Below are 26,091 nucleotides of genomic sequence, written 5' to 3'. Positions count from 1 at the left end.
TTAAATTTCAAGCAATGCCTGGTAGTTAACTGTCAATCACCATCAACTGGTTCATTTTCCGTGGCAGCAACTCGACCATTCAGAGTCCACCTGTCAACAAATCTGCACTCTTTTCTGAAGTTGTTTCCCCTGACATTGGTATTCTTGTGATGGTCCTGATGAGTGTAAGATGAAAAGCTTTGACAAGATGTCTTTTTTCAGTGATACTCAATTAGAAACAGTATACAGCCTTGTGATATTCCTGTTCACTAGAAACATATCTGATTCTCCATCTTCTACACTAATGTCTGTAATTTGGTCCCAATATAGGTTCTGGATAAATCTCACATCTTCACTGTCAATGTCACATTTCAGCAACACGCCTTTAGCTTTGGGTGATAAACACAATCAAATTACTTTTCAGTCTAAGAAGCATAGATATTTACAGCTAAGCCTTCAACACCATTATTCCTACAAAACTCATCTCCACATTCCACTGCCTGGGCCTCAGCTCCTTTCTCTGCGAATGAATCCTGAACTTCTAACCCACTGACCACAATCAGTAAGGAGATAGGCAACAACACCTCCTCCACGATCATCCTCAACACCAGTGCCCCTGTGTTCTCAGCCCTCTACTATACTCCTTATATACCTATGACTGTGTGGCCAAATTCCCCTCCAAATCAATTTGACAATGATAATAATCTCTCTCTCAATGTCATGAAGGAGATTGTCATCGACTTCACGAAGAGTAGAACAAAGAATATTACAGCACAGGAACAGGCCCTTCAGCCTTCCGAGCCTGCACTGACCATGCTGCCTGACTTAACTAAGACCCTCTGAGGACCATATCCCTCTATTCCCATCCTATTCATGTATTTGTCAAGACGCCTCTTAAAAGTCATTACCGTATCCGCTTCCACTACCTCCCCTGGCAACGAATTCCAGATACCCACTATCTCTGTGTAAAAAATCTGCCTCGTACATCTCCTTTAAATCTTGCCCCTTGCATCTTGAACCTGTGCCTCCCAGTAATTGACTCTTCCACCCTGGGAAAAAGCTTCTGACTATCCACTCTGTTCATGCCTCTCATAATCTTTTAGACTTCTATCAGATCGCCCCTCAACCTCTGTCATTCCAGTGAGAACAAACCCAATTTCACCAACCTCTCCTGATAGCTAATGCCCTCCAAACCAGGCAACATCCTGGTAAATCTGTACTCTCTCCAAAGCATCCACATCCTTCTGGTAGTGTGGCGACCAGAATTGAACACTATATTCCAAGTGCGGCCTAACTAATGTTCTATAAAGCTGCAACATGACTTGTCAATCTTTAAACTCAGTGCCCCAACTGATAAAGGCCAGCATGCCATATGCCTTCTTGACTACTTTCTCCAACTAGAGGTGAGGCTATATTGGATTTGGTGCTGGGAAATGAGCCAGATCAGGTGTTGGATTTGGAAGTTGGTGTGCATTTTGGTGATAGTGACCACAATTCGGTTACGTTCACCTTAGTGATGGAAAGGGATAGGCATGAACCTCGGGCCAGTGGTTTTAGCTGGGGGAAGGGTAATTATGAGGCTATTAGGAGAGAATTAGGAAACATAGGTTGGACTAGGAGATTACAGGGATTGGGAACGTCCGAAATGTGGAGTTTTTTCAAGGAGCAGCTACTGCGAGTCTGTGATAGGTATGTCCCTGTCAGGCAAGTTGGAATTGGTAACGCTAGGGAACCATGGTGCACCAAAAAAGTTGATTCGTTGGTTAAAAAGAAAAAGGAGGCTTATGTTCGGATGAGACGTGAGCACTCGGATAGTGCACTAGAGAGCTTCAGATTGGCTAGGAGGGAGTTGAAGAGCGAGCCAAGAAGGGCTAAAAGAGGACATGAGAAGACTTTGGCTGATAGGGTTAAGGAGAATCCTAAGGCGTTCTATAGGTATGTCAAGAACAGAAGGTTGGTTAGGGCAAGGTTAGGGCCAGTTATAGACGGCAGAGGGAAGTTATGTGTGGAACCGGAGGAGATTGGAGAGGCATTGAACCAATATTTCTCTTCGGTGTTCACGCAGGGGGACATGGATATAGCTGAGGAGGACACTGGGTTGCAGGGGAGTAGAATTGACAGTGTTACAGTTGATAAGGGGGATGTGCTGGATATTCTGGAGGGTCTGAAAATAGATAAGTCCCCTGGTCCGGATGGGATTTACCCCAGGATTCTCTGGGAGGAAAGAGAAGTGATTGCAGAGCCTCTGGCTCTGATCTTCAGGTCGTCGTTGGCCTCTGGTATAGTACCAGATGATTGGAGGTTAGCGAATGTTGTCCCATTGTTTAAGAAGGGGAACAGAGACTTCCCCAGGAATTATAGACCGGTGAGTCTCACTTCTGTTGTGGGCAAGGTTTTGGAAAAAATTATTAGGGATAGGATTTATAGTTATTTGGAGAGTAATGAGTTGACTGGAGATAGTCAGCATGGTTTTGTGGCGGGTAGGTCGTGCCTTACTAACCTTATTGAGTTTTTTGAGAAAGTGACCAAAGAGGTGGATGGGGGTAAGGCAGTGGACGTGGTGTATATGGATTTTAGTAAGGCGTTTGATAAGGTTCACCATGGTAGGCTTCTGCACAAAATGCAGATGTATGGGATTGGGGGTGATCTAGAGAACTGGATTAGGAATTGGCTAGCGGATAGGAGACAGAGGGTAGTGGTTGACGGTAAATATTCATCATGGAGTTCGGTTACAAGTGGTGTGCCTCAGGGATCTGTGTTGGGGCCACTGCTGTTTGTGATTTTTATTAATGATCTGGATGAGGGTATAGTTGGGTGGATCAGTAAATTTGCTGATGACACCAAAGTCGGAGGTGTGGTAGATAGTGAGGAAGGGTGTCATAGTTTGCAGGAAGACTTAGACAGGTTGCAGAGCTGGGCCGAGAGGTGGCGGATGGAGTTTAATGCAGAGAAATGTGAGGTAATTCACTTTGGTAGGAATAACAGATGTGTTGAGTATAGGGCTAACGGGAAGACTTTGAAATAGTGTGGAGGAGCAGAGGGATCTAGGTGTATGTGTACATAGATCCCTGAAAGTTGGGAATCAAGTAGATAAGGTTGTTAAGAAGGCATACAGTGTCTTGGCGTTTATTGGTAGGGGGATTGAATTTAGGAGTCGTAGCGTTATGTTGCAACTGTACACAACTCTGGTGCGGCCGCACTTGGAGTATTGTGTGCAGTTCTGGTCCCCACATTACAGGAAGGATGTGGAGGCTTTGGAGAGGGTGCAGAGGAGGTTTACCAGGATGTTGCCTGGTATGGAGGGGAGATCCTATGAGGAGAGGCTGAGAGATTTGGGGTTGTTTTTGCTGGAAAGAAGGCGGCTAAGAGTGGATCTTATTGAAACATATAAGATGATTAGAGGTTTAGATAGGGTGGATAGTGATAGCCTTTTTCCTCTGATGGTAAAATCTGGCACGAGGGGGCATGGCTTTAAACTAAGGGGGGGTAGTTATAGGACAGATGTCAGGGGTAGGTTCTTTACCCAGAGGGTGGTGAGGGATTGGAATGCCCTGCCTGCTGCAGTTGTAAATGCGCCTAGTTTGGGGGCGTTTAAGAGGTCTGTGGATAGGTTTATGGACGAAAAGGGATTGGTTTAGGTTAGTGGGTCATTGTTGTTGTTTTTTTTTAACTGGTCGTGGGCCGAAGGGCCTGTTCTGCGCTGTAATGTTCTATGTTCTATGTTCTAACTGTGTTGCCACTTTCAGTGACCTGTGTACCTTTACACCCAGATTTCTTTGCCTACAATACTCTTAAGGGTTCTGCCATTTACTGTATATTTCCTATTTGTATTAGACCTACCAAAATGCATTACCTCACATTTGTCCGGATTAAACTCCATCTGCCATCTCTCCACCAAAGTCTCCAACTGATCGATATCCTGCTGTATCCTCTGATGGTCCTCATCACTATCTGCAAATCCACCAACATCTGTGTCGTCCACAAACTTGCTAATCAAACCAAATACATTTTCCTCCAAATCATTTCTAAATATTACAAACAGCAAATGTCCCAGCACTGATCCTTGAGGAACACCACTTGTCACAGCCCTCCATCCAGCAACACATCCTTCCACACCCTTCCACTGCTACCCTCTGTCTTCTTTGATGAGCCAGTTTTGTATCCACCTTGCCAGCTCACCTCTGATCCCATGTGACTTCACCTTCTGCACCAATCTGCCATGAGGGACCTTGTCAAAGGCCTTTCTGAAGTCCACGTAGACAACATCCACTGCCCTACTCTCATCAAGCATCTTCATCATTTCCTCAAAAATTCGATCAAGTTTGTGAGACACAATTCCCTTTCACAAAACCATGTTCTTCTCACTAATACCTCCACTTATTTCCAAGTGGGAATAAATCCAGTCTCAAAGAATCTTCTCCAATAATTTCCCAATCACCGGCCTGTAATTACCTGGATTATTCTTGCTACCCTTCTTAAACAAAGAAACAACATTGGCTATTCTCCAATCCTCTGGGACCTCCCCTGTAGCCAGTTGAGGATACAAAGATTTCTCTCAAGGCCCCAGCAATTTCCACCCTTGTGTCTCTCAGTATGCTGGTGTATATCCCAGCAGGCTCTGGGGATTTGTCCACCTTAATGTTTCTCAAGAACCCCAATACCACCTCATTTTTGACCTCAACATGACTCAAACTATCTATACATCCTTTCCCAGACTCATCATCCACCAAGTCCTTCTCTTCGGTGAATACTAACACAAAGTACTCATTTAATACCTTGCCCATTTCCTCTGGCTCCATGAGGAAAAGTGTGAGGTGATTCACTTTGGTAAGAGTAACAGGAGTACAGAATAAAGGGCTAATGGAAGGACTCTAAGTAGTGTTGACGAGCAGAGAGATCTCGGTGTACATGTGCATAGATCCCTGGAAGTTGGTACCCAGGTTGATAAGGTTGTTAAGAAGGCGTACGGTGTGTTAGCTTTTATTGGTAGAGGGATTGAATTTCGGAGCCGTGAGGTCATGTTGCAACTGTACAAAACTCTGGTGCGGCCGCACTTGGAGTATTGCGTACAGTTCTGGTCGCCGCATTATAAGAAGGATGTGGAGGCATTGGAAAGGGTGCAGAGGAGGTTTACCAGGATGTTGCCTGGTATGGTGGGAAGGTCTTATGAGGAAAGGCTGAGGGACTTGAGGTTATTTTCGTTAGAAAGAAGAAGGTTAAGTGGTGACCTAATTGAGGCATACAAGATGATCAGAGAATTGGATCGGGTGGACAATGAGAGCCTTTTTCTTCGGATGGTGATGGCTAACATGAGGGGACATAGCTTTAAATTAAGGGGTGGTAGTTATAGGATGGATGTCAGAGGTAGATTCTTTACTCAGAGGGTAGTAAGGGCATGGAATGCCCTGTCTGCAGCAGTTGTGGACTCGCCAACTTTAAGGGTGTTCAAATGGTCAGTGGATGGGCATATGGATAATATTGAAATAGTTTAGGTTAGAGGATCATTAAATTGATTCCACTGGTCAGCGCAACATCGAGGGCCGGAGGGCCTGTACTGCGCTGTAATGTTCTATGTTCTATGCATAGATTCCCTCCCTTGTCCTTGATTAGGCAACTCTCTTCCTGGCTACCCTCTTGCTCTTTATATATGTATAAAAAGCCTTGAGATTTTCCTTAATCCTGCTGGTCAATGCTTTTTCATGACCCTTTCAGCCCTCCTTACTCCTTGCTTATATTCCACATTTGCTTTGTGTGTTCCCAGCCTCCTATTTTTGACAAATGCTTCCTTTTTCTCTTTGACTGGGCTCACAATATCTCTTGTTATCCAAGGTTCCCAAAACTTGCCTTACTTATCCTTCATCCTCACAGGAGTGTACCGGTCCTGAATCCCTATCAATTTACTCATGAAAGCCTCCAACATGCCAGATGTTGATTTGTCCTCAAACATCTGCCCCCAATCTACATTCTTCAGTTCCTGTCTAATATTGTTGTAATTAGCCTTTCCCCAATTTAGCACCTTAACTTGAGGACTGCATTTATCTTTATCCATCAGTATCTTAAAGCTTACTGAATTGAGGTCACTGTTCCTGAACTGCTCCCCTACTGAAACATTGACCACCTGGCCAGGCTCATTCCCCAATACCAGGTCCAGTATGGCCCCTTCCCTAGTTGGACTATCTATATACTGTTTTAAGAAGCTCTCCTGAATGCTTCTTACAAACTCTGCCCCATCCATGCCCCTAGCACTAAGTGAGTCCCAGTCAATATAAGGAAAGTTAAAATCTCCCACCACAATAACCTTGTTACTTTTACAGCTTACCAAAATCTGCCTACATATCTGTTCCTCTATCTCCCACTGGCAGTTGGGTGGCCTATAGTAAACCCCCATCATTGTAACTATACCTTTTCTATTCATGAGCTCCACCTATATTGCCTCGCTGTATGAACTCTCCAAGGTGTCCTCCCGAAATACAGCTGTGATATTCTCCTTAACCAGTAGTGCAACTCCCCCAACACTTTTACATCCTCCTCATCCCACCTGAAACATCTGTATCCTGGAATGTTAAGCTACCAATTCTGTCCTTCCCTTAACCAAGTCTCTGTAATGGCAACAACATCTTAGTTCCTAGTACTAATCCAAGCTCTAAGTTCATCTGCTACACTTCATCTGTTACACTTCTCTCATTGAAACAAATGCACGTCAGTCCACTAGACCCTCTTTGACTGGCAACCTCACCCTGCCTGCTCTTTCTCGGGTGAGTCTTACTGGCCCTACTCCCTGGTTCCCCTTCAGCTAATTCACTTTTGCTTTGGTTCCCACCCACCCTGCCAAACTAGTTTAAATCCTCCGCTGTGACACTAGCAAATCTCCCAGCCAGAATATTTATGCCCTTCCAGTTTAGATGCAACCCGTCCTTCTTGTTCAGTTCCCATCTGCTCTGGAAGAGATCCCAATGGTCCAGATATCTGAAGAGGAGAACATACCCCTGTCTATATCAATGGGGATGAAGTAGGAAGGTTGAGAGCTTCAAGTTTTAGGTGTCCAGATCCCCAACAACCTGTCCTGGTTTCCCCATGCCGACACTATAGTTAAGAAAGCCCACCAACTACTTTCTCAGAAGACTAAGGAAATATGGCATGTCAGCTACGACTCACCAACTTTTACAGATGCACTACAGAAAACATTCTTTCTGGTTGTAACAGAGCTTGGTATGGTCCTGCTCTGTTCAAGACCATAAGAAACTACAAAAGGTCTTGAATGTAGCCCAATCCATCACGCAAACCAGCCTCCCATCCACTGACCCTGTCTACTCCTCCCGCTGCCTCGGCAGAGCAGCCAGCATAATTAAGGACCCCATGCACCCCAGACATTCTCTCTCCCATCTTCTTCCATCAGGAAAAAGATACAAAAGTGTGAGGTCACGTACCAACCAACACAAGAATAGCTTCTGCCATCAGACTTTTGAATGGACCAATCTTGTATTAAGTTGATCTTTCTCTACGTCCTAGCTATGACTGTAACATTACATCTGCACTCTCTCGTTTCCTTCTCTGTGAAAGGTATGCTTTTCTGTATAGCATGCAAGAAACAACCTTTTTCACTATATGCTAATACAAGTGACAATAGTAAATCAAGTCAAATAGTTATCAAAGATTGTTCAAAGGATATCTGGGGAGGCCAGATGTGGAGTTGAGAACCACAATCAGACCAGTCATATGTTATTGAATGGCGAAGCAGACTCAAGGAACTGAGTGGCCTATCTCTGTGTCTAATTTGTATGTTGCTTCTCTTGTCTAAATCCTGTGTTTCACCAATCTCTGCTTCAGATATGTTATTATTTTTTTTCTATTGTGATTTGCAGGATTATTTTAATGAGATGGCTTGTTATGCTTGGTATTCCAAATTGATTGCATTCTGTTTTGCTTTAGGTTTCTTAGGTAACAGAGAATAATGAATGTCTTGAGTCATTTGGAATATATACTTTTGGATCAGAAATTTCTGTTATCATTTCGTCCAAGGACTTTTAAATGTTCTGTTGTCAGTACTTCATCAATGCCTGGAGGTTTTACAATTGCAAAGCATTTTTTTTTACTATGGATATAATAGTGTTTGGTCCATCATTTGCCTCTGTATCTTGAGGATTCTCCCAGTTTAGGTCGTTGAACAATTCATTTCCATATTCTGTCCATCCTTTTTGCTACTGCAACCTTTTCAAACAATATTTTACCATTTCTGGCTTTTATACTCCCACTATCTGTTGTTATTCCTGTGGGTGTGCAGGGCACATTTTCAAAATTTGTGGATGACACAAAAAACTTGGAAGCACTGCGAACATTGAGGAGGAGAGGAGGATAGAGGATCAAAGGGACACGGACAGGTTGGCAGAATGGGCAGTCAGGTGGTAGATAATATTTAATGCAAAAAAGTGTGAAATAATTCATTTTGGTAGGAAAGACATGGAGAGAATATATAAACTAAAGGACACAATTCTACAGGGGTGCAGAGTCAGAGGGAGTCGGGTGAATATTTACATTAGTCATCGAACATGGTGGAACAGGTTGAGAAAGTGATTTATTGCAACCAGTCCCCCAAAGGAGGTGTCTCTCTTGTCTTTCCTTAAACAAGGGGACCAAAACTGTTCCAGATATGATCTCACCAGTACCTTGTACAGTTGCAGCAAGGCTTCCCTACTCTTATACTCCAACCCCCTTGAAATAAGGGCCAACACTCCATTAGTCTTCCTGATTATCTGCTGCACTTGTGTGCTAGCCTTCTGTGTTCCATGCCCAAATACCCCTCAAGTCCCTCTGTGTTGCAGCTTTCTGCAGTTTTTCTCCAGTTGAATAATACTCTGTTCTTTTGTTCTCCTTTCCAAAACAAACAATTTCACATTATACTCTATTGCCAACCTTTTGCCCACATAACCTATCAATATCCTTTTGTAAACTTTTTGTATCCCTTTCACAACTTGCTTTTCCACCTATTTTTGTGTCATCTGAAAATTTGGCCACAGCATATTTGCTTCTTTACTCCAAAAGAGGGTGAATGTAAAGGTAAGTAAAAAATACAATTCTGTCTTTCACTTGTCCTTGAAGGATTCTTGATCTTAATCTAACCCTGTACTGTACCTGCGCTTGGGAGTGTTTGATAAGGACAGTGTAGAGGGAGCTTTCCTCTGTGTCTAACCCCATGCTGTACCTGTTCTGGAAGTGTTTAAAGGAGATAGTGTAGAGGGAGCTTTACTCTGTATCAAAACCCGTTGTAGGAGGTTTTGATGGGGACAGTGAAGAGGGAGCTTTGTTCTGCACCTAACCCTGTGCTGTAACTCTTTCTGGGAGTGTCTGATGGGGACAGTGTCGAGGAAGCTTTACTTTATATCTAATCCTTGTCTGTGAAGGATCCTTGATCTTAACCTAACCCTGTGCTGTACCTGTTCTGGGAGTGTTTGATGGGACAAATGAGTCAGAGCTCCAGTAAAAACAGGTCTGGACATTAATTAATGTTATGCTTTGTTTGAACAGTCCTTATAATGAAGAACTGTGGGAGAATACTCTTTAGTGTCCCGGTCCAAAATTCTAAATCGAACAACATCACAAAGAATGTCATCAAAATGCAGGTCCTTCTTTTTCCCTCATGCCATGAAAATCAGGATTTGTGTCCCCAAATCTTTCCCAATTTAGGACTCTCTTCATCTCATGTCTGGATTAGTTCTGGACTCATTAATAGAAACTTATAGAACAAAGGAAATTACAGCGCAGGAACAGGTTCTTTGGTCCTCCAAGCCTGCACCGATCATGTTGCCCGACTGAACGAAAATCCCCTACCCTTCTGGGGACCATATCCCTCTATTCCCATCCTACTCATGTATTTGTCAAGACGCCCTTTAAAAGTTATTGTGATTCATTAATAAATCCATTTGCCGGAATCTACCCCCAACTCCCTATGTAATTGGAGCGGACAAGTGATGGACAATGGTGATCTACATTGACCTCAGGTGGGATTTTCTGCCTTGGATCGAGTGAGGCCATATATCCTGCCCATTGTCTTTGTATTTTGAGACTGTCAGAATGGATCAAATGCAACTAGACGGTCTTTGGTCATTTTGCACTTACAGTTTCCATGTTCCTGAATTCTACCTTTGGATTCTGTTATCGTCATTAAGATTTACAGCACAGCAACATAGCATTCAACTAATTTGTACTCCCACGTCCTTTCATCTAGCCCCACTGTCTTATCCCTCAAATCTTTTCCTCATTTTGATCACCATCCTGTCCTTAAAATTTATCAATGCATCCACCTCAACCACTCATTGTGATAACAACCATTTTTTGGTTAGACATTTCTCCTGAATTCTCTATTAGATTTATTGGTGACTATCTTATATTGATGGCCTCTCCACAATTGGAATCATCTTCTCAACACCTTCATCAATTTGAAAACCTCTATCAGGTCATCCATCATCAATTATAATACACAATGGAGGCTCCAACCTTTGCTGATATTACTTATGTTATCATCCTTGCAAATATTTGTGTACCTTCTCCAGGACCTCTATATCCTTTTTTTGTCACATACAGGCCATAATTATGCAGAATGGCTGAATGAAAGTTGCATAAAAGTTTAGCATACATTCTTTGCTATTCAATTCAGTGGGACAGAAATTAAAACATGCATCACAGGCTCAAAGTGGACAGCAGGTCACTCATTGCCTGTGAAGGGAAAGACGTGTTAGTACTGGGAGATTGGGAAGGGGGTAAAATCCTTACCAGGTATCTTGGCTGCCCTCTAAATATTAATAGTAATTGTCGTCTCTGTAAATAGTTTTCCTGTATCTAATGGATCAATGCATATCCACTTCAATATGCAATAGGCTTGAGTTAATTAAACTTGAGCTTTTCCTCACATAGAATCATAGAACCCTACAGTGCAGAAAGAGGCCATTCAGCCCATCGAGTCTGTACCGAACACAATCCCACCCAGGCCCTAACCCCATATCCCCACATATTATACCTACTAATCCCTCTAACCTCCACTACCCTGGACACTGAGGGGAAATTTCTTAGCATGGCCAATCAACCTAACCCACACATCTTTGGACTGTGGGAGGAAACCAGAGTACCCGGAGGAAACCCACGCAGACACAAGGAGAATGTGCAAACTCCACACAGACAGTGACCCAAGTTGGGAATCAAACCCAGGACCCTGGAGCTGTGAAGCAGCAGTGCTAAGCACTGTGCCACCGTGCCTCACCTGCTCAGTCTGTTTATCATCAGTTTAAAGATGGACGTACATATTTGTGACCATTTTTTTTAAAACAGTATAATTTCATTTGTTAGTGCGCCCTTGGGGGAACAGCTCTGTAAATCATAGAGAAACTCGTAGAGAGCATTACTGTGACCACTTTTCATAAACAAATGATGGATTGTATTTTCTGTGTCAGATGATCCAAGTTGTAACAGTAATAACTGACCTCAAGTCAGCCTCAGTACCTCTCTGTCTCGGGACATGGAGGGTGGCCAGTTAAGTCAATCAGGGTCCTGATCCTGAGTAATATCCAGTGACACCTGTGTGGATGATGTGTGAGGACAGAATTCAGTACAGCTATGAAGCTTATTGATGGCAGGTTCTAGCCTCAGTTTCTCCTTGACTTTGTTGCTCTAGACTATCCTTCATAAACTGAAAGCTGTCCTATATCCTAACTCATTCCCAGAGCAGCAACAACTCGTTTTAAAATTCTCACCCTGGTTTCCAAATTCCTCCATGGCCTTGTTTCCTTCAATCCTTCAAGATTTGTACTTTTATCAGTCCATCACTGCTGGCAGTGTAGTCAGCTGCCAAAGCCCTAAACTCTGGAAATTCCACACTTAACTTTTCTAACTCTCATCCGCCTCTGCTTCCTCCTACATTGCCCCTAACATCTCCTTCTCAATTGTCCTCATTCCCACTCTCACAATCTCTCTTTCTTTTAGACGTACCTTAAGCAAACAATAAACAAAGAACAAAGAAAAGTACTGCACAGGAACAGGCCCTACAGCCTGTGCCAATCATGATGCCCGCCTAAACTAAAAAAAACCTGCCTTCAGTCAGTCTATATCCCTCTATTTCCTCCCAATTCATGTACCCATCCGGATGTCTCTTAAATGTTGTTAATGTACCTGCTTCCACCACATCCTCTGGCAGCGCATTCCAGGCATCCACCACTTTCTGCATGAAAATCTTCCCCCGCACATCTCCCTTAAACTTTCCTCCTCTCACCTTGAACCTGTGCCCCCTTGTAATTAACATTTCCACTCTTTGAAAAAGGGGTTAGCAGGTTGTATAAGTAGGATTATGGGAATAGGGCTTGGGTGGGATTGTGGTTGGTATAGATTGATGGGCCAAATGGCCTCCTTCTGCACTGTAGGGATTCAATGATCTCTATCTTAAATCAGAGACTTCTTATTTTAAACTGTAACCACTAGTTCCAGATTCCCCCATTTGGAGGATTATCCTTTCAGCATCCACTTTGTCAACGCCCCTCAAAATCTTGTACGTTTCAATAAGATCACCACTCATTCTTCCCAACTCCAATGAAGACAGGCCCAGCCTGTTCAACCCATCCTCATCAGCTATACCTTTCATCTTCAGAATCTGCTGTGTTAACCTTCTCTGAACTGTTTTCTATCTTTGTAAAGAGACCAAAACTGTACAGTTGTCTAATCGTGGTCTCACCAATGCCCTGTACAGTTGTATCAAACTTCTCTGACTCCATTTGTTAGTAATAAAGTACAATATTCCATTTGTCTTTCTAATCACCTGCTCTATCTGCTTGTTAAAATTCTTTCATTCGTACGCTAGGGCACCCGGATCCCTCTGTACTGCAACATTCTGCAATCTCTCTCTATTTTTAATAATATTCTGCATTACTAATCTTCCTGCCAAAGTGGAAACATAATACATTTCCCACATTATATATAATCCATCTGACAATTTTTTGCCCAACTCTCTGAACCTATCTATATCCCTTTGTAGACTCTGTATTCTCGTGGCAACTTGTTTTGTTACCTATTGTTGTGTCATCAGCAAATATGGCTGCAATACACTCTGTCCTTTTGTAAAAGTCACTAATATAGATCGCAAACACTTGAGACCCCTGTGGCACTCCATCCGTTACGGATTGTCAATCTGAAAATGACTATAGCTTGAATAGGTGACTGGCTGATAGAAGATAGAGAGCCGGGGTAAATGTTTTTTTTTCCTGGATGGCAGGAAGTAACTAGTGTTGTGCCACAGGGTTAGGTCCTTGGACCTCAGCTATTTACAATCTATACTAATGACTTGAATACAGGGATTTTTCATATGAAGAGAGATTGAAGAATACTGTCTGGAATTTAGAAGAATGAGGGGAAATCAAATTGAGGTACACAAGATGATAAAAGTATGGATAAGGTAGACATGGAGCCGATGCTTCCTCTTGTGGGGCATTCTAGGATGAGAGGTCATAGTCATAGGATAAGGAGTAGCAAATTTAAAACAGTTGAGGAGAAACTACTTCTCCCAAAGAGTTTTGATTCTGTAGAATTCTCTACACCAAAGTGCAGTGGGTGCTGGTACAGTGAGTATATTTAAGGAAGAGTTAAATAGATTTTTAATTGGTAATGGATTGAAGGGTTATGGGGAGAAGGCAGGTAAATGGGGATGAGGACCATATCAGCCATGATTGAATGGCAGAGCAGACTTGATGGGCCAAATGTCCTAATTCTGCTCCTATGAACTTACAAACTTATGACTCTTTATTTACTATTAATCAACTTTCTGTTCATGTTAATATTAACATTCATCAGTAATCTTTTACATGGCACTTTTTTGAATGGCATTTAGAAATCCAAACATACTACATCTACTGGTAACCCTTTACCCACCTGGCTTGTTACATTCTCAAAAAAACTCTAATTAGTTTGTCAAAAACTATTTTTCTTTCACAAAACTATGTTAACTCTGCTTGATTGTATTATAATGTTCCAAATATCCTGCTATTACTACCTAAATAATAGATTTTAGCATTTTCCCAATGAAAGATGTTAGGCTAATTCCTTGTTTTCTGTTTCCTTTTGTTATATATTTAAATAGTTGCATGATTGCATAATGAGCCAGTCACATGATTTGATAATAATGTCATTGGGATATTTCAAGGGTTCTGTTTTAGTTTTATTTTCTACTCTATACTGGCAAAAGCTTTTCAATAAACTGTTTTTGATATTTTGAATCTACGTGTGCAAACCGCATCCTTTTATTTTTGTTTAAAACCCGCAACTCCTTGCACATTTAGGACATTACAGCTGAAATTCTGTTGCCTGCTGCCTCACAGCATCAGGGCCCCAGGTTCAATTCTCAGCTTGAGTCATCGTATGTGCAGATTCTGCATATTTTCCCTGTGTTTACGTGTTTCCTCAGGCTGCTCCGGTTTCCTCCTATAATCCAAAAGACATGCTGATTAGATGGATTGGACATGCTAAATTCTCCCTCGGTGTACCCAAACAGGCGCCGGAGTGTGGCAACTAGGGGATTTTCATAGTAACTTCATTGCAGTGTTAATGTAAGTCTACTTGTGACTAATAAATAAACTTTACGCAGCTGGGATTTTCCAGTCCCACAGCAATGAATGGAGATTTGACTGAGATTCTGTGTTCTCACTGGCAGTAGTAGCTGGGTGTACAAGACCAGAGAATTCCTGCCTGTATCTTTCTTGAATTGGAGTGTTAGATTTGAAGTTTTCTAATATGCTGGAACCTTTCCAGAATTAGGGGAATTGTAAAGATACATCCATTATCTCTGCAGATACTTTTGATATTGTACTGTATTCCCCTTGCTTTGTTATCCTTTCAAATGCCTTACATTACCTCACGCTTCTCCAGACTGAATTCTATTTGCCACTTTCTGTCCACCTGACCAGTTCATTGATATCTTTCTGAAGTCTACAGCTTTCTTCTTCATTATCAAACACATGGTCAATTTTTGTATCATTTACTAACTTACTAACTGTGCCTAAATTCAAATCCAAATCATTGACGCAAACAACAGATCAGTAAAGTGCGTGGTGTTTTGGAACCCCACTGGAAACAGCCTTCCAATCACAAATACACCCATTGACTATTGTTCCTCTTTGCTTCCTGCCAATGAGCAGATTTTGGATTCAATTTGACATTTTGCCTTGAATCCCATGGGATTTTAATTTACTAACCAGTCTGCCATGCAGGACCTTATCAAAAGCCATATTAAAATCCACATAGACCACACCTAACACACTACCCTGATCGACCATCCTCATTACCTCTTCAAAAAATTCCTTCATGTTAGCCTTCACATGTATCTGCTGACTCTCTGATTAATTCATGTCTTTCTACATGAAGGGTTATCCTGTCCAACAACATCCTGTCTGGTGTGTAATTACTCAGTCTATCACTTTGGACCTTTTTAAACAATTGTACAAGGATGTCAAACCCCTTAATACTTCCTCATTCACTGTGTTAATTTCATTTGATATTTCACAATCTTCCTCCTAATTGAAATGTCTGTATTGTCCATCATTTGTGAAAACAGTTGTAAAGTATCCTCATTAGGAACTATACCAACATCCCCTATCTCCACATATAGATTACGCTTATGGTAGTTTGTCAAAGGCTGATCTTGTGCCTCTGACCAGGTGCTGCATCTCTTTATCAAAATTGGCCTCTTGTTATGAAGGGGGAGGTTGACCTCCTGTCTGAGAATTAACACTCAACCACTCAAAGAGAAGTACCTCCCTTCATAATCTGTTAAAGTGTGTGTGAGAAGGGATCATACCTGCACTAAAGCAACTTTTAGTGGCTAAATCAAAATAACTACCTAAGTTTTTTTCTGTGGAAAAAAAAGTAACACTTTATTTATCTAATTAACAGTGAACAGATTAACTAAATTATTAACAAATGCCAAAGGCATAGTGAAAGAGGAGGTTAAGACACTGGATGGGCTAAAAGCTGATAAAGAGGAGGTGTTAGAAAGGTTGCCTGTACTTAAAGTTGATAAGTAAACAGAGTTGGATGAGATGCAACCAAGGTTACTGAGGGAATTAAAATGGAAATTGCAGAGGCACTGGTCATGATATCTCAATCCTCCTTAGACAAAGAGGTGGTGCCAGAGCACTGAAGAATTGCAAATGTTACACCCTTGTTCAAAAATGGACATAAAGACAAATCCACAAAAAAAACACAACTACAGGCCAGTCAGTTTAACCTCCAAGGTAGGAAAACTTCTGGAACAATAATTTGGGACAAAATAAAGAGTTGGGATGGAATTGTTAAAAGAAAATTAGGTATAATAAATTTAATTGAGATTTTAATTGGGATAACAAAAAGGACTGATCGGCGCAATGTAGTTGAATTATTTTTTATCCTTTTGTGGGACATGGACTTGTCTGTCTGACCAGCATTTATTGCCCACCCCTAGTTGCCCAAAAGCAGTTGAGAGTCAACCACATTGCTGTGGCTCTGGAGTAACATGTAGGCCAGACCAAGTAAGTATGGCAGATTTCCTTCCCTAAAGGAAGGAAGTAGTATACTTCCAAAAGGTATTTAATGCAGTGAAGGCTAAGAGACTTGTCAGCAAAGTTGGAGCACATGTCAGTGGGGAGCATTTTAGCGATAGCGACCACAACGTGGCACAATTCAAATTTGTTTTGGATAAGGAAAAAGGTAGCCTGCAAAAGGTGACTTTTTGATTGGAGGAAGGCAGATTTTATTAAAATAAGGCAGGATCTGGCTAAAGTTGACTGGGAACAGCTCCTTGTGGGTAGGTTTACAGTGGAGCAGTGGGAGGCATTCAGAAAGGAACTGGGGAGAGTACAGGTCCAACATCTTTCCTATAGGAGCAATAAATTCAGGGAACCCCAGATATCTAGAACTACTTAAAACTGGGACTAGAACTTGGATAAGGAACAAGAGAAAGACTTCTAGCAATTCAGCTGTGGTTTTAGTGGAATATAGAAAGTGCAAAAGGGAACTTAAGAAAACAATTAGAAAGCAATTAGAGCAAAGAGGAGTTGCACACAGGGTTAGGGAGAATCCTAAGATATTTTGTAACTATGTAAAGGGGAAGAGGTTAACCAGGAAAAGAATAGGGCCAATTAGAGACCAAGGGGGCAATCTGTGTGTGAAGCTGTAGGATATTGGAAGATGTTAAATGAATACCTCTCTTCAATCCTCACTGAGGAAAAGGAGAACATAGATACGTAACTTAGGAAAAGGGTCTGTGAGGAACTTGCAGTTTGACATAGGAAATGGGGAGGTATTGGAGGCTATGATGGATTTAAAAATGGATAAGTCCTCTGGCCTGGATGAATTGTGTCTCAAGCTGCTGTGGTGGCGAGGCAGGAAATTGCAGGGGCTCTGACACAAATTTTTAATTTTGGCTATGGGGAAGTGCCAGAGGACTAGAGGATGGCTAATATGATTCCACTTTTCAAGAAGGGTGGTAGACATGAACCAGGAAATTACAGAACGGTCAGTCTCACGTAGGTGGTAGGGAAATTATTGGAGAAAATGCTGAAGGAGAGAATTAATACCCACTTGGAAAGGATTGGGTTAATTTGGGATAGTCAGCATGGCTTTGTCAGAGGGAGGCCATGCCTAACAAATTTGTTGGAACTTTTTAAAATGTGATCAAGTGTGTGGATGAGAGAAGTTCAGTTGATGTAGTTTATATGGAGTTCAGCAAAGCTTCTAACAAGGTCCCACATAGGAGACTGATTGAGAAGGTTAAAGCACATGGAATTCAGGGAAACTTGGTGAGATGGATCAGAAACTTGCTTAGTAATAGGGCACAAAGGGTAGTGGTATCAGAGTATAGAGCTATAGAATCCCTACATTATAGGAGGAGGCCACAATATTATCCAGGCCCTATTCTCGTAACCTTCATTTACCCTGCTAATCCCCTGACATTAGGGTCAATTGAGCATGGCCAATCAACCTCACCCGTACATCTTTGGACTGTGGGAGGAAACTGGAGCACCCAGAGGAAACCCACTCAGACACGGGGAGAATGTGCAAACTCCACACAGATAGTGACCCAGGGCTGGAATCAAACCCAGGTCCCTGGCGCTGTGCGGCAGCAGTGTTAACCACTGTGCCGCCCATGGTAGAAGGCTGTTTGACTGATTGGAGGCCAGTGTCCAGCAATGTACCACAAGGATCAGTATTGGGACCCTTACTGTTTCTTATATACATAAATGATGTAGACGAAAATGTGGGGGGAATGTTAAAGCAAGCTTGCAGACAACACCAAGATTGGTAGGGTGATTAATAGTGAAGAAGATGGTTGTAGGGTCCAAGGGGATATAGGTGGGTTGGTCAGATGGACAGAGCGATAAGTGCGAGATGATACACTTTGGAAGAAGAGACAAGATGAGGGAATATTTAATGAAGGGCAGGACAGAGGGAAGCTCAGAGGAAGAAAAGGGTCTTGGGGTAATTATTCACAGATCCCTGAAATTGACAGAGCGCATGAATAGGATAGTTAAGGCATATGGGGCACTTGCTTTCATCATATATAAAGGGAAAATGCTGTGGATGCTAGAATCTGAAATAAAAAATAGATAATGCTGGAAAATCTCGGCAGGTCTGGCAGCCTCTGTGGAGCGAGAATAAAGCTAATGTTTTGAGTCATTGTCAATCCCTATTTGCACTTGATAGGGTGGTGATAAGCTTCTTTCTTGAACCATGCAGTCCAAATGGTGTAAATACATCCAAAGTGCTGTTAAGGAGGGAGTTCCAGGTTTCTGACCCAACGACAGAGAAGAAATTTCCAAGGTGGTGAGTGACTGGGAGGGGAAACTCCAAGGTGGTGGTGTTCCCATGTGCTCTTGTCCTTCTAGATGGTAGAGTCACAGGTTTGAAACGTGCATTCGAAGCAGCCTTGGTGATTTCCCGCAATACATCTTGCAGATTGTACACATGGCTGCCACTGTACATCGATGGTGGAGGGATTGAATGTTGAAGGTGACAAATGGGCTGTCAATTTAGTGGGCTGCTTTGTCCTGAAAGGTGTCAGTCTGAGTCCTGGAGCTGCACTCATCCAAGGAAGTGGAGAGCATTCCACCGCATTCCTGACTTGTGCCGTGGGAACAAGCATTGGGTAGTCAGAAGGTCCGTTACACATTAGCAGAGTTCCCAGCCTGTGACCAGGACATGGAGGCTTTGGAGAGAGTACAGAAAAGATTTACTAGAATGTTGCCTGGTATGGAGAGTATTAGCTATGAGGTGAGATTGAGTAAACTGAGGTTGTCCTCCCTGGAAAGGCAGAGGTTGAGGGGCAACCTAATAAGAGTTTTATAAAATTATGAAGGCAGAGATAGGGTGAACAGTTGGAAGCTTTCTCCCAGGTCAGAAATGACTAACACAAGGGGTCACAAGTTCAGGGTAAGCGAGGGCAAGGTTCAATACCTATATGCGGGGGACGTATTTTACACAGAGGGTGGTGGGGGCCTGGAATGCACTGCCAAGCAAGGTGGTTGAGCAGACATGCTAGGATCATTTAAGACTTATCTAGTTAGCCACATGAACAGACTGGGAATAGAGGGGTACAAATGGATGGTCTAGTTAGGAACGCATGATCAGTGCAGGCTTGGAGGGCCGAAGGGCCTGTTCCTGTGCTGTATTGTTCTTTGTTTCTTTGTTTCTTGTAGCCACAGCATTTATGTGGCTGGTCCAGTTTAATTTTTGGTCCCAGAATGTTGATAATGGGGGACTCAGCAATGGTGATGCCAATGAATGGCTAGATTCTCTCTTGATGTAGATGGTCATTGCCTGGTACTTGTACTATCTTGCCTTTCTGAAATGTCTGACTGTTGCTCTACTCCCTTGTGATCTGTTTGTTTTCACATTATTAGCAAGACCACTTTATCCTCTTTTTCAAATTGAAGAATCTTCTCAGTGATGGTGACCTTGACAACCACCAATGATTTCTCATCTGGTGCCCTTACCTGGTCTAGCCGACATGGGGCTCCAGGCCCACAGTAATATGGTTCACTTAAATGGCTGAGTCTCTCAGGTCAAGGAATGGGTAACAACTTCTATCTGGCCTTGCCACTGATACCCACAAAATATTTTTTAAAAAGCAGAATAGAGGGAGTTAACCTAGAGGATTATGGCTCAGACTCAATAGTCCACTCCTGTTGTCATTTTCCTGTGCAGGGTGACTGCAATAATGAATCCAAATGATAATCTTGATGCTGAAACACTCTGTCTCATCAGAAATGATGGTAAGTTAAATTCAGCTTGTGGTGTGTGGGTGTAGATCATACAAATACACTTCAGTCAATACAGTGCTGATCTATGTGGACAGAAGAGTAGACTAGCTAACAGGAATCATCGTCATCTAGTTGTACACAGCTCTGGTCAAGCTGTACTGAGCAGTGTTCTTGTCACTAAGAAACAAGCAACATGTTCCTGTACTGGAGCCATGGCACCAAACAACAACAGGCCTAATACCTACTAACATATATTAGAGAAACAGGGCTATCTTAATACAGGCAGGAGGGACTGAGAGGGAATCTTATTGAGGCATATTGCAAGGGATTAAGGAGTCCTTATAAAAATATAAAAAGAGAGGCTGAGGTGAGTCCCTATTGAAATATGTAATTGGGACTGAGAAGAGACACACAGGTATATGTGGTGGGATTCATGTAGACTTTACATAGGCTTATAAAGGAGCAATTGTGTGTGTGTATGAGAGTATGTTTAGGGGTTGAAAGTGTTTTGCTGGTGTACGAGGGGGTTTGGGGTGTTGTGTGGTGAGGGTGGGAGAATTTGGGAGTGTAGGGTGTATGTGTGTGTGTATTGAATGAGGTGGGGCATGTGTGGGTATTGGGGTGAGTGTTTGTGTGGGTATTGGGGTGTCTGTGTGTGTGGGTATTGGGGTGGGGTGTATGTGTGTGTGGGTATTGGGGTGGAGGTGTGTTTGGGTTTTGGGATGGGGGGGTGTGTGGGTATTGGGATGGGGTTGTGTGTGGGTTTTTGGGGTGGAGGTGTGTGTGGGTATTGGGGTGGCGGTGTGTGTGTGGGTATTGGTGTGTGTATGTGTGTGTGGGTATTGGGGTGTGTGTGTGGGTATTGGGGTAGGGGTGTGTATGTGGGTATTGGGGTGGGGGATGTGTGTGTATTGGGGTGGGTGAATATGTGGGTATTGGTGTGTGTGTGTGGGTATTGGGTGTGGGGGATGGGTGAGTATTGGGGTGGTGTGTGTGGGTATTGGGGTGTGGGAGATGTGTGGGTATTAGTGTGTGTGTGTGGGTATTGGGGTGGGTTGTGTGGGTATTGGGATGAGTGTGTGAGGAAAATGGGGTGGGGGTGGGGGCTGTGGGTATTGGGGTGTGTGTGACAGTATTGGGGTAGGTCATGGTGTATTAGGGTAGGCATTGGAGTAGGGTGTGTGTGTGGGTATTTGGGTAGGGTGTGGGTATTGGGGTGGGACGTGGATATTGGGATGGGGGTGTTGGAATGGGAGGGGGTGTGTGTCCGATTTGTGTTGTGTGTGGGTATTTTTGTGTTGGTGCGTAGTTAATAAGTGCGGGCCAGGCTGGGTAAACTCACCAGGTCTGACAGCAGTTGTGGAGAGAGAATTGGAGTGAATAGGTGAGATTCTCCGGGCTCCAGTGGTGAAAATTGACATGCTGTTGGCTAGTGTCGAGATTCTCTGATCCCTCACTGTCCATGAGATTTCCCTTTGATGTCACGACATGCGGCAGCGAAATGTGCGGAGTGAAGTAAGCTGCTGGCAGGACCTGGGAATCCCGCTGGCATGGATACACCGGAGAATTCCAGCCAATCTTTCAAGTCCGATATAATCCATCTACTGTAGCGAAAAGTGACGGAAATGTTGAATTATATATTTGGAGACGGCTTGGGAGAGTAGAAAGTCAGTGATAAGAGCTGAGGAGAGATTGAGAAAGATGTCATGGACATGAAGCAAATGGGCTGTTAATGGCACAATTAAGGACTGAAGGGTGTTGGTTAATAGTGGCAAAGATAGGAGAGTAGAATGTGTTAGTGGGAGAGCAGATGTCAGTACTCACTGGAGAAAAGACTGAAGGAGGGACAGTGACCATGTGGGGGAGGGATAGGGTTGTGTTGGGACAAATCAGGAGAACCGAATAACAGAACAAAAAGGGGGAAGTGAAGATCAAGGGGAAAGTTCGTTGTATAAAGCTGTTGAACTCAATGTTGAGTCCAGAAGTCTCTGGGAGTCAGTGGGTTGTTAATGAACATACCCTGAGCTCCACACCCCATGCTCTGTTAGGACTCCATCCCAATCTCCCGGTTTCTCCCATCTCCGCCGCATCTGCTCGAATGATGCCACCTTGCAAAACAGAGCTTTTGACATGCCTGCCTTTTCCTCACTCAACATTTCCTCGGAACTTCTGAGTTTATTGAGCATTTTCTGTTTATATTTCAGATTTTTAGCATCCACACTATTTTGATTTTATTTAGGTTTGTGGGTACAGGGGTGGAGATGGGTCTGTCAGTGTAGGTACTGGAATGGAGTATGTTTTGGGGTTGGATTGTGTGTGGATATTGGGGTGGGGTTTGTGTTGTGGGTGATATGGGATGTTGCAGGGTGATTTGGCTGGTGATTTGGAGGGGTGTTGTGGGGATTTGGTGTGTTGGGGGTTAATTTGAGGTGTTGGGTTAATTCAGCACGTTGGGGATTAATTTGGGGTATTGGGGAGTGATTTGGGGTATTGTGCGGTGTGTTGCGGGGGTGTTTGTGGAGGGGTGGAGGTGATGTGGGGTGTTCTGGAATGTGGGGGGTGATTTGGGTGTTAGGGGGGTGAGTTGGGGGATGATTTGGGGTGGTGTGTTGTAGAGGGTGTTGTCTAGGGGGTGAGGGTGATTTGGGGTGTGGGGGGTGATTTGGGGTGTTAGGGGGTTGTGGAGGGGAGTGAGTTGGGGGATGAGTTGGGGTGGTGTGTTGTAGGGGGTGTTGTCTAGGGGGTGAGGGTGATTTGTGGTGTGGGGGGTGATTTGGGGTGTTAGGGGGTTGTGGAGGGGAGTGAGTTGGGGGATGAGTTGGGGTGGTGTGTTGTAGAGGGTGTTGTCTAGGGGGTGAGGGTGATTTGGGGTGTGGGGGGTGATTTGGGGTGTTAGGGGGTTGTGGAGGGGAGTGAGTTGGGGGATGAGTTGGGGTGGTGTGTTGTAGGGGGTGTTGTCTAGGGGGTGAGGGTGATTTGGGGTGTGGGGGGTTGTGGAGGGGAGTGAGTTGGGGGATGATTTGGGGTGGTGTGTTGTAGGGGGTGTTGTCTAGGGGGTGAGGGTGATTTGGGGTTATTGGAGGTGTAGTGTGGGGATGATTTGGGAGTGGGGGATGTAGTGTAGGGGGGATTTGGGGTGTGATCCGAGAGACTGTTAGCTGCTGCTGAACTCTGCTATCCTGCACCTTGCTCTGATAGAAGCAGTGCGAGTGAATAAACCCTTTCCCCAGGGGAGGCTGCTGACTTTAACCTCATTCAGTGTCACTCCAGCCAGTGTCACTCCACCCTACTCCAGCCGCCCAGCTCCCTCATCTTTCTCCCATTCTTTAGTTCAGGGAAGGGGAGAAGGCGCCGAGGAATATTTTTCAATGGCTGTTTGTGTTTTGTTTTTTTTTGAAGTGGGGGTGAATTGCTTTCCCTGATTGGCTCCGACTTTCTGGCGGAGGAGAGAGCACTTCGGGTGCTAGAGGCGGATGTCAAAGCAGCTCTACCCCCACCCACTCTTCAGCAGCTGGCCGAGGGTCTGGGGGCACTGGGGAGGCTTTTCTACAAAGAGTCCAGTTTCCTTCGGGGGCTCTGCCCTCTCCCTGGTGCCGGCAGCTTGGGAGCATCAGTATTGAGGGCAATAAAATCGGGGCAAATTTCGGGAATAATGAAGAGGCGATGTCTCTGGTTGAGGCGGGGCTGAGGGTGAGAATGGGATTTGATCATTGCTGCTGCCTTCGGTATCTGGGTCAACACATAACTCGAATGTCCTGCCCCACATTGGGACAAGCGGTGACCTGAAACCTGAGCTGGGGTCCAAGTGAGCAGCGGTGAAAATAGGAGCATCCCTCCCTCTGTCTATGCCCCCTCCTGTGTGTATCTTTCCCTCCCTATCCGTGTGTCTCTCATTCTCTGTGTGTGTGTGTGTGTGTGTGTGTGTCTCTCTCTCTCACCCTCTCTTTGTGTCCTTTTAGGCCGGGTTGGGGTAGGCATTATGTTTAAGAATGAATTAAACATCATTAAGCACTTTGCAATGACGAGGATGGTTCCCCAGCAGAAGGAAGGCAGTTTGTGAGGGTTTAATCTCTCTGCTGCTGCCCAGTGGGTTACAGTCGAGTGTGCGTGAGGGAGGGAGGGAGAAAGAGCTGCTGATTTGTAATTGCCCCCTCCCTTGTCTATCTCCTCCCACCCTCTCTGGATTGGGACCTGAGGAATAAGGTGCTCCTTCTGTATCTGGGAGAGACTGTGAGTGAGGCAGACCCTGCCTCTCGCCAGCAGCAGCAGCAGCAGCTTGCTCCTCGCAGTTTGATTCTTTCCCCCCTCCCTTGTCTCATTCCCACCTTCTCTCCCTCCCTGCAGGATGGCTCGGTTCGGGGATGCCATGAGTGGGATGTCGGTGGATGCGGGCTCGGAGCAGGGAAGGAGCCGGCATGAGGTTCCGGGGCCGGGCGGCACGGCGGCAGCGGCGGCGGGAGCGGCAGCGGCGGCGGGAGCGGTGGCAGCGGCTCAGGCTTCGGGAGGATTCAAACAGTCCCGGGCTCAGCGAGCTCGCACCATGGCTCTCTACAACCCCATCCCAGTCCGACACAACTGCCTGACCGCCAACAGATCGCTATTCCTCTTCGGAGAGGACAACATCGTCAGGAAATCTGCCCGCAAAGTCGTCGAGTGGCCATATCCTTCCATTGCAACCCAGCACTCAGTGTGGCTGCACAGCTCTGAGACCCCCACCCCATAACCCCCAAACCCCCCCTCTATACCCCCAAACCCCCCCACCCACTCTATACCCCCAAACCCCCCACTCTATACCCCCAACCCCCCCACTCTATACCCCCAAACCCCCCACTCTATACCCCCAAACCCCCCCCCACTCTATACCCCCAAACCCCCCCTCTATACCCCCAAACCCCCCCTCTATACCCCCAAACCCCCCCACTCTATACCCCCAATCCCCCCCCACTCTATACCCCCAATCCCCCCCCACTCTATACCCCCAATCCCCCCCCACTCTATACCCCCAAACCCCCCCACTCTATACCCCCAAACCCCCCCTCTATACCCCCAACCCCCCCACTCTATACCCCCAAACCCCCCCTCTATACCCCCAAACCCCCCCACTCTATACCCCCAAACCCCCCCACTCTACACCCCCAATCCCCCCCCACTCTATACCTCCAATCCCCCCCACTCTATACCCCCACCCTTAAACCCACTTCCCATCCCCAACCTAACTCTCATTCCCCACCCCATCCCCATCACCCCATCCCCATCACCCCATCCCCATCACCCCATCTCCAAACCCAATCCCCAAACTCAACTCCCATTCTCCCAAAACATACCTCCCTTTCCCCCTCCTCCCCCACCCCCTCCTTCTCCCCCCAACCCCTCCCCCTCTCTTCCACCCTCTCCCCCTCCACAACCCTCCCCTACTCCCCACGCTTCCCCCTCCCACCCTTCCCCCCTCCCCTCCACTCCTCTCCCTTCCACTCCACTCCTCTCCCTTCCACTCCCTCCCTCCTCCCCCACCGCTCCCCACACCCCCCCCTCTGGCACTCCCCCTCCCACAGCCCACACCCCCCCCACCCTCCTCCCACCCACACCCCCACCAGACCCCCTCCCATCTCTCCATGCTCCCTCCCCCTCTCCGCACATTCCCCCGTCCCCACACCCCTTCCCCTCTCCCCACACATGCTCCCTCCATCTCCCCATTCCCTCCTCCTCCATCTATCCATTCGTCTTTTATCATCTGCACCCATTGACATTCCCTCTCCATTCATCTCACATTCAATTAATCCCATTTCTTTCAAATGATGATTGGGATACCTTTTCTGTTTTTTCCTTCTTGATCCTTTGGATATATGATGTC

At 44.9% G+C, this 26,091-nt stretch overlaps 1 protein-coding gene across 1 annotated transcript in view; it reads left to right on the top strand.

Moving 5' to 3' along the window:
* cacna1ea (calcium channel, voltage-dependent, R type, alpha 1E subunit a) overlaps positions 1-26,091 on the top strand; it is a 516,576-nt gene that overhangs the window by 36,584 nt on the left and 453,901 nt on the right. Inside the window, exon 2 of the mRNA XM_080196651.1 lies at positions 24,585-24,899. Coding sequence (XP_080052777.1) covers positions 24,585-24,899 — 315 coding nt within the window. The remainder of the gene's footprint in view (positions 1-24,584; positions 24,900-26,091) is intronic.

The sequence above is a fragment of the Carcharhinus amblyrhynchos genome, chromosome 9, assembly GCF_965287045.1.
Source record: "Carcharhinus amblyrhynchos chromosome 9, sCarAmb.v2.hapA, whole genome shotgun sequence".
Taxonomy (NCBI): Eukaryota; Metazoa; Chordata; class Chondrichthyes; order Carcharhiniformes; family Carcharhinidae; genus Carcharhinus; species Carcharhinus amblyrhynchos.
Note: the sequence above shows the minus strand (reverse complement) of the source record. Positions and strands in the feature narration are given on the sequence as shown.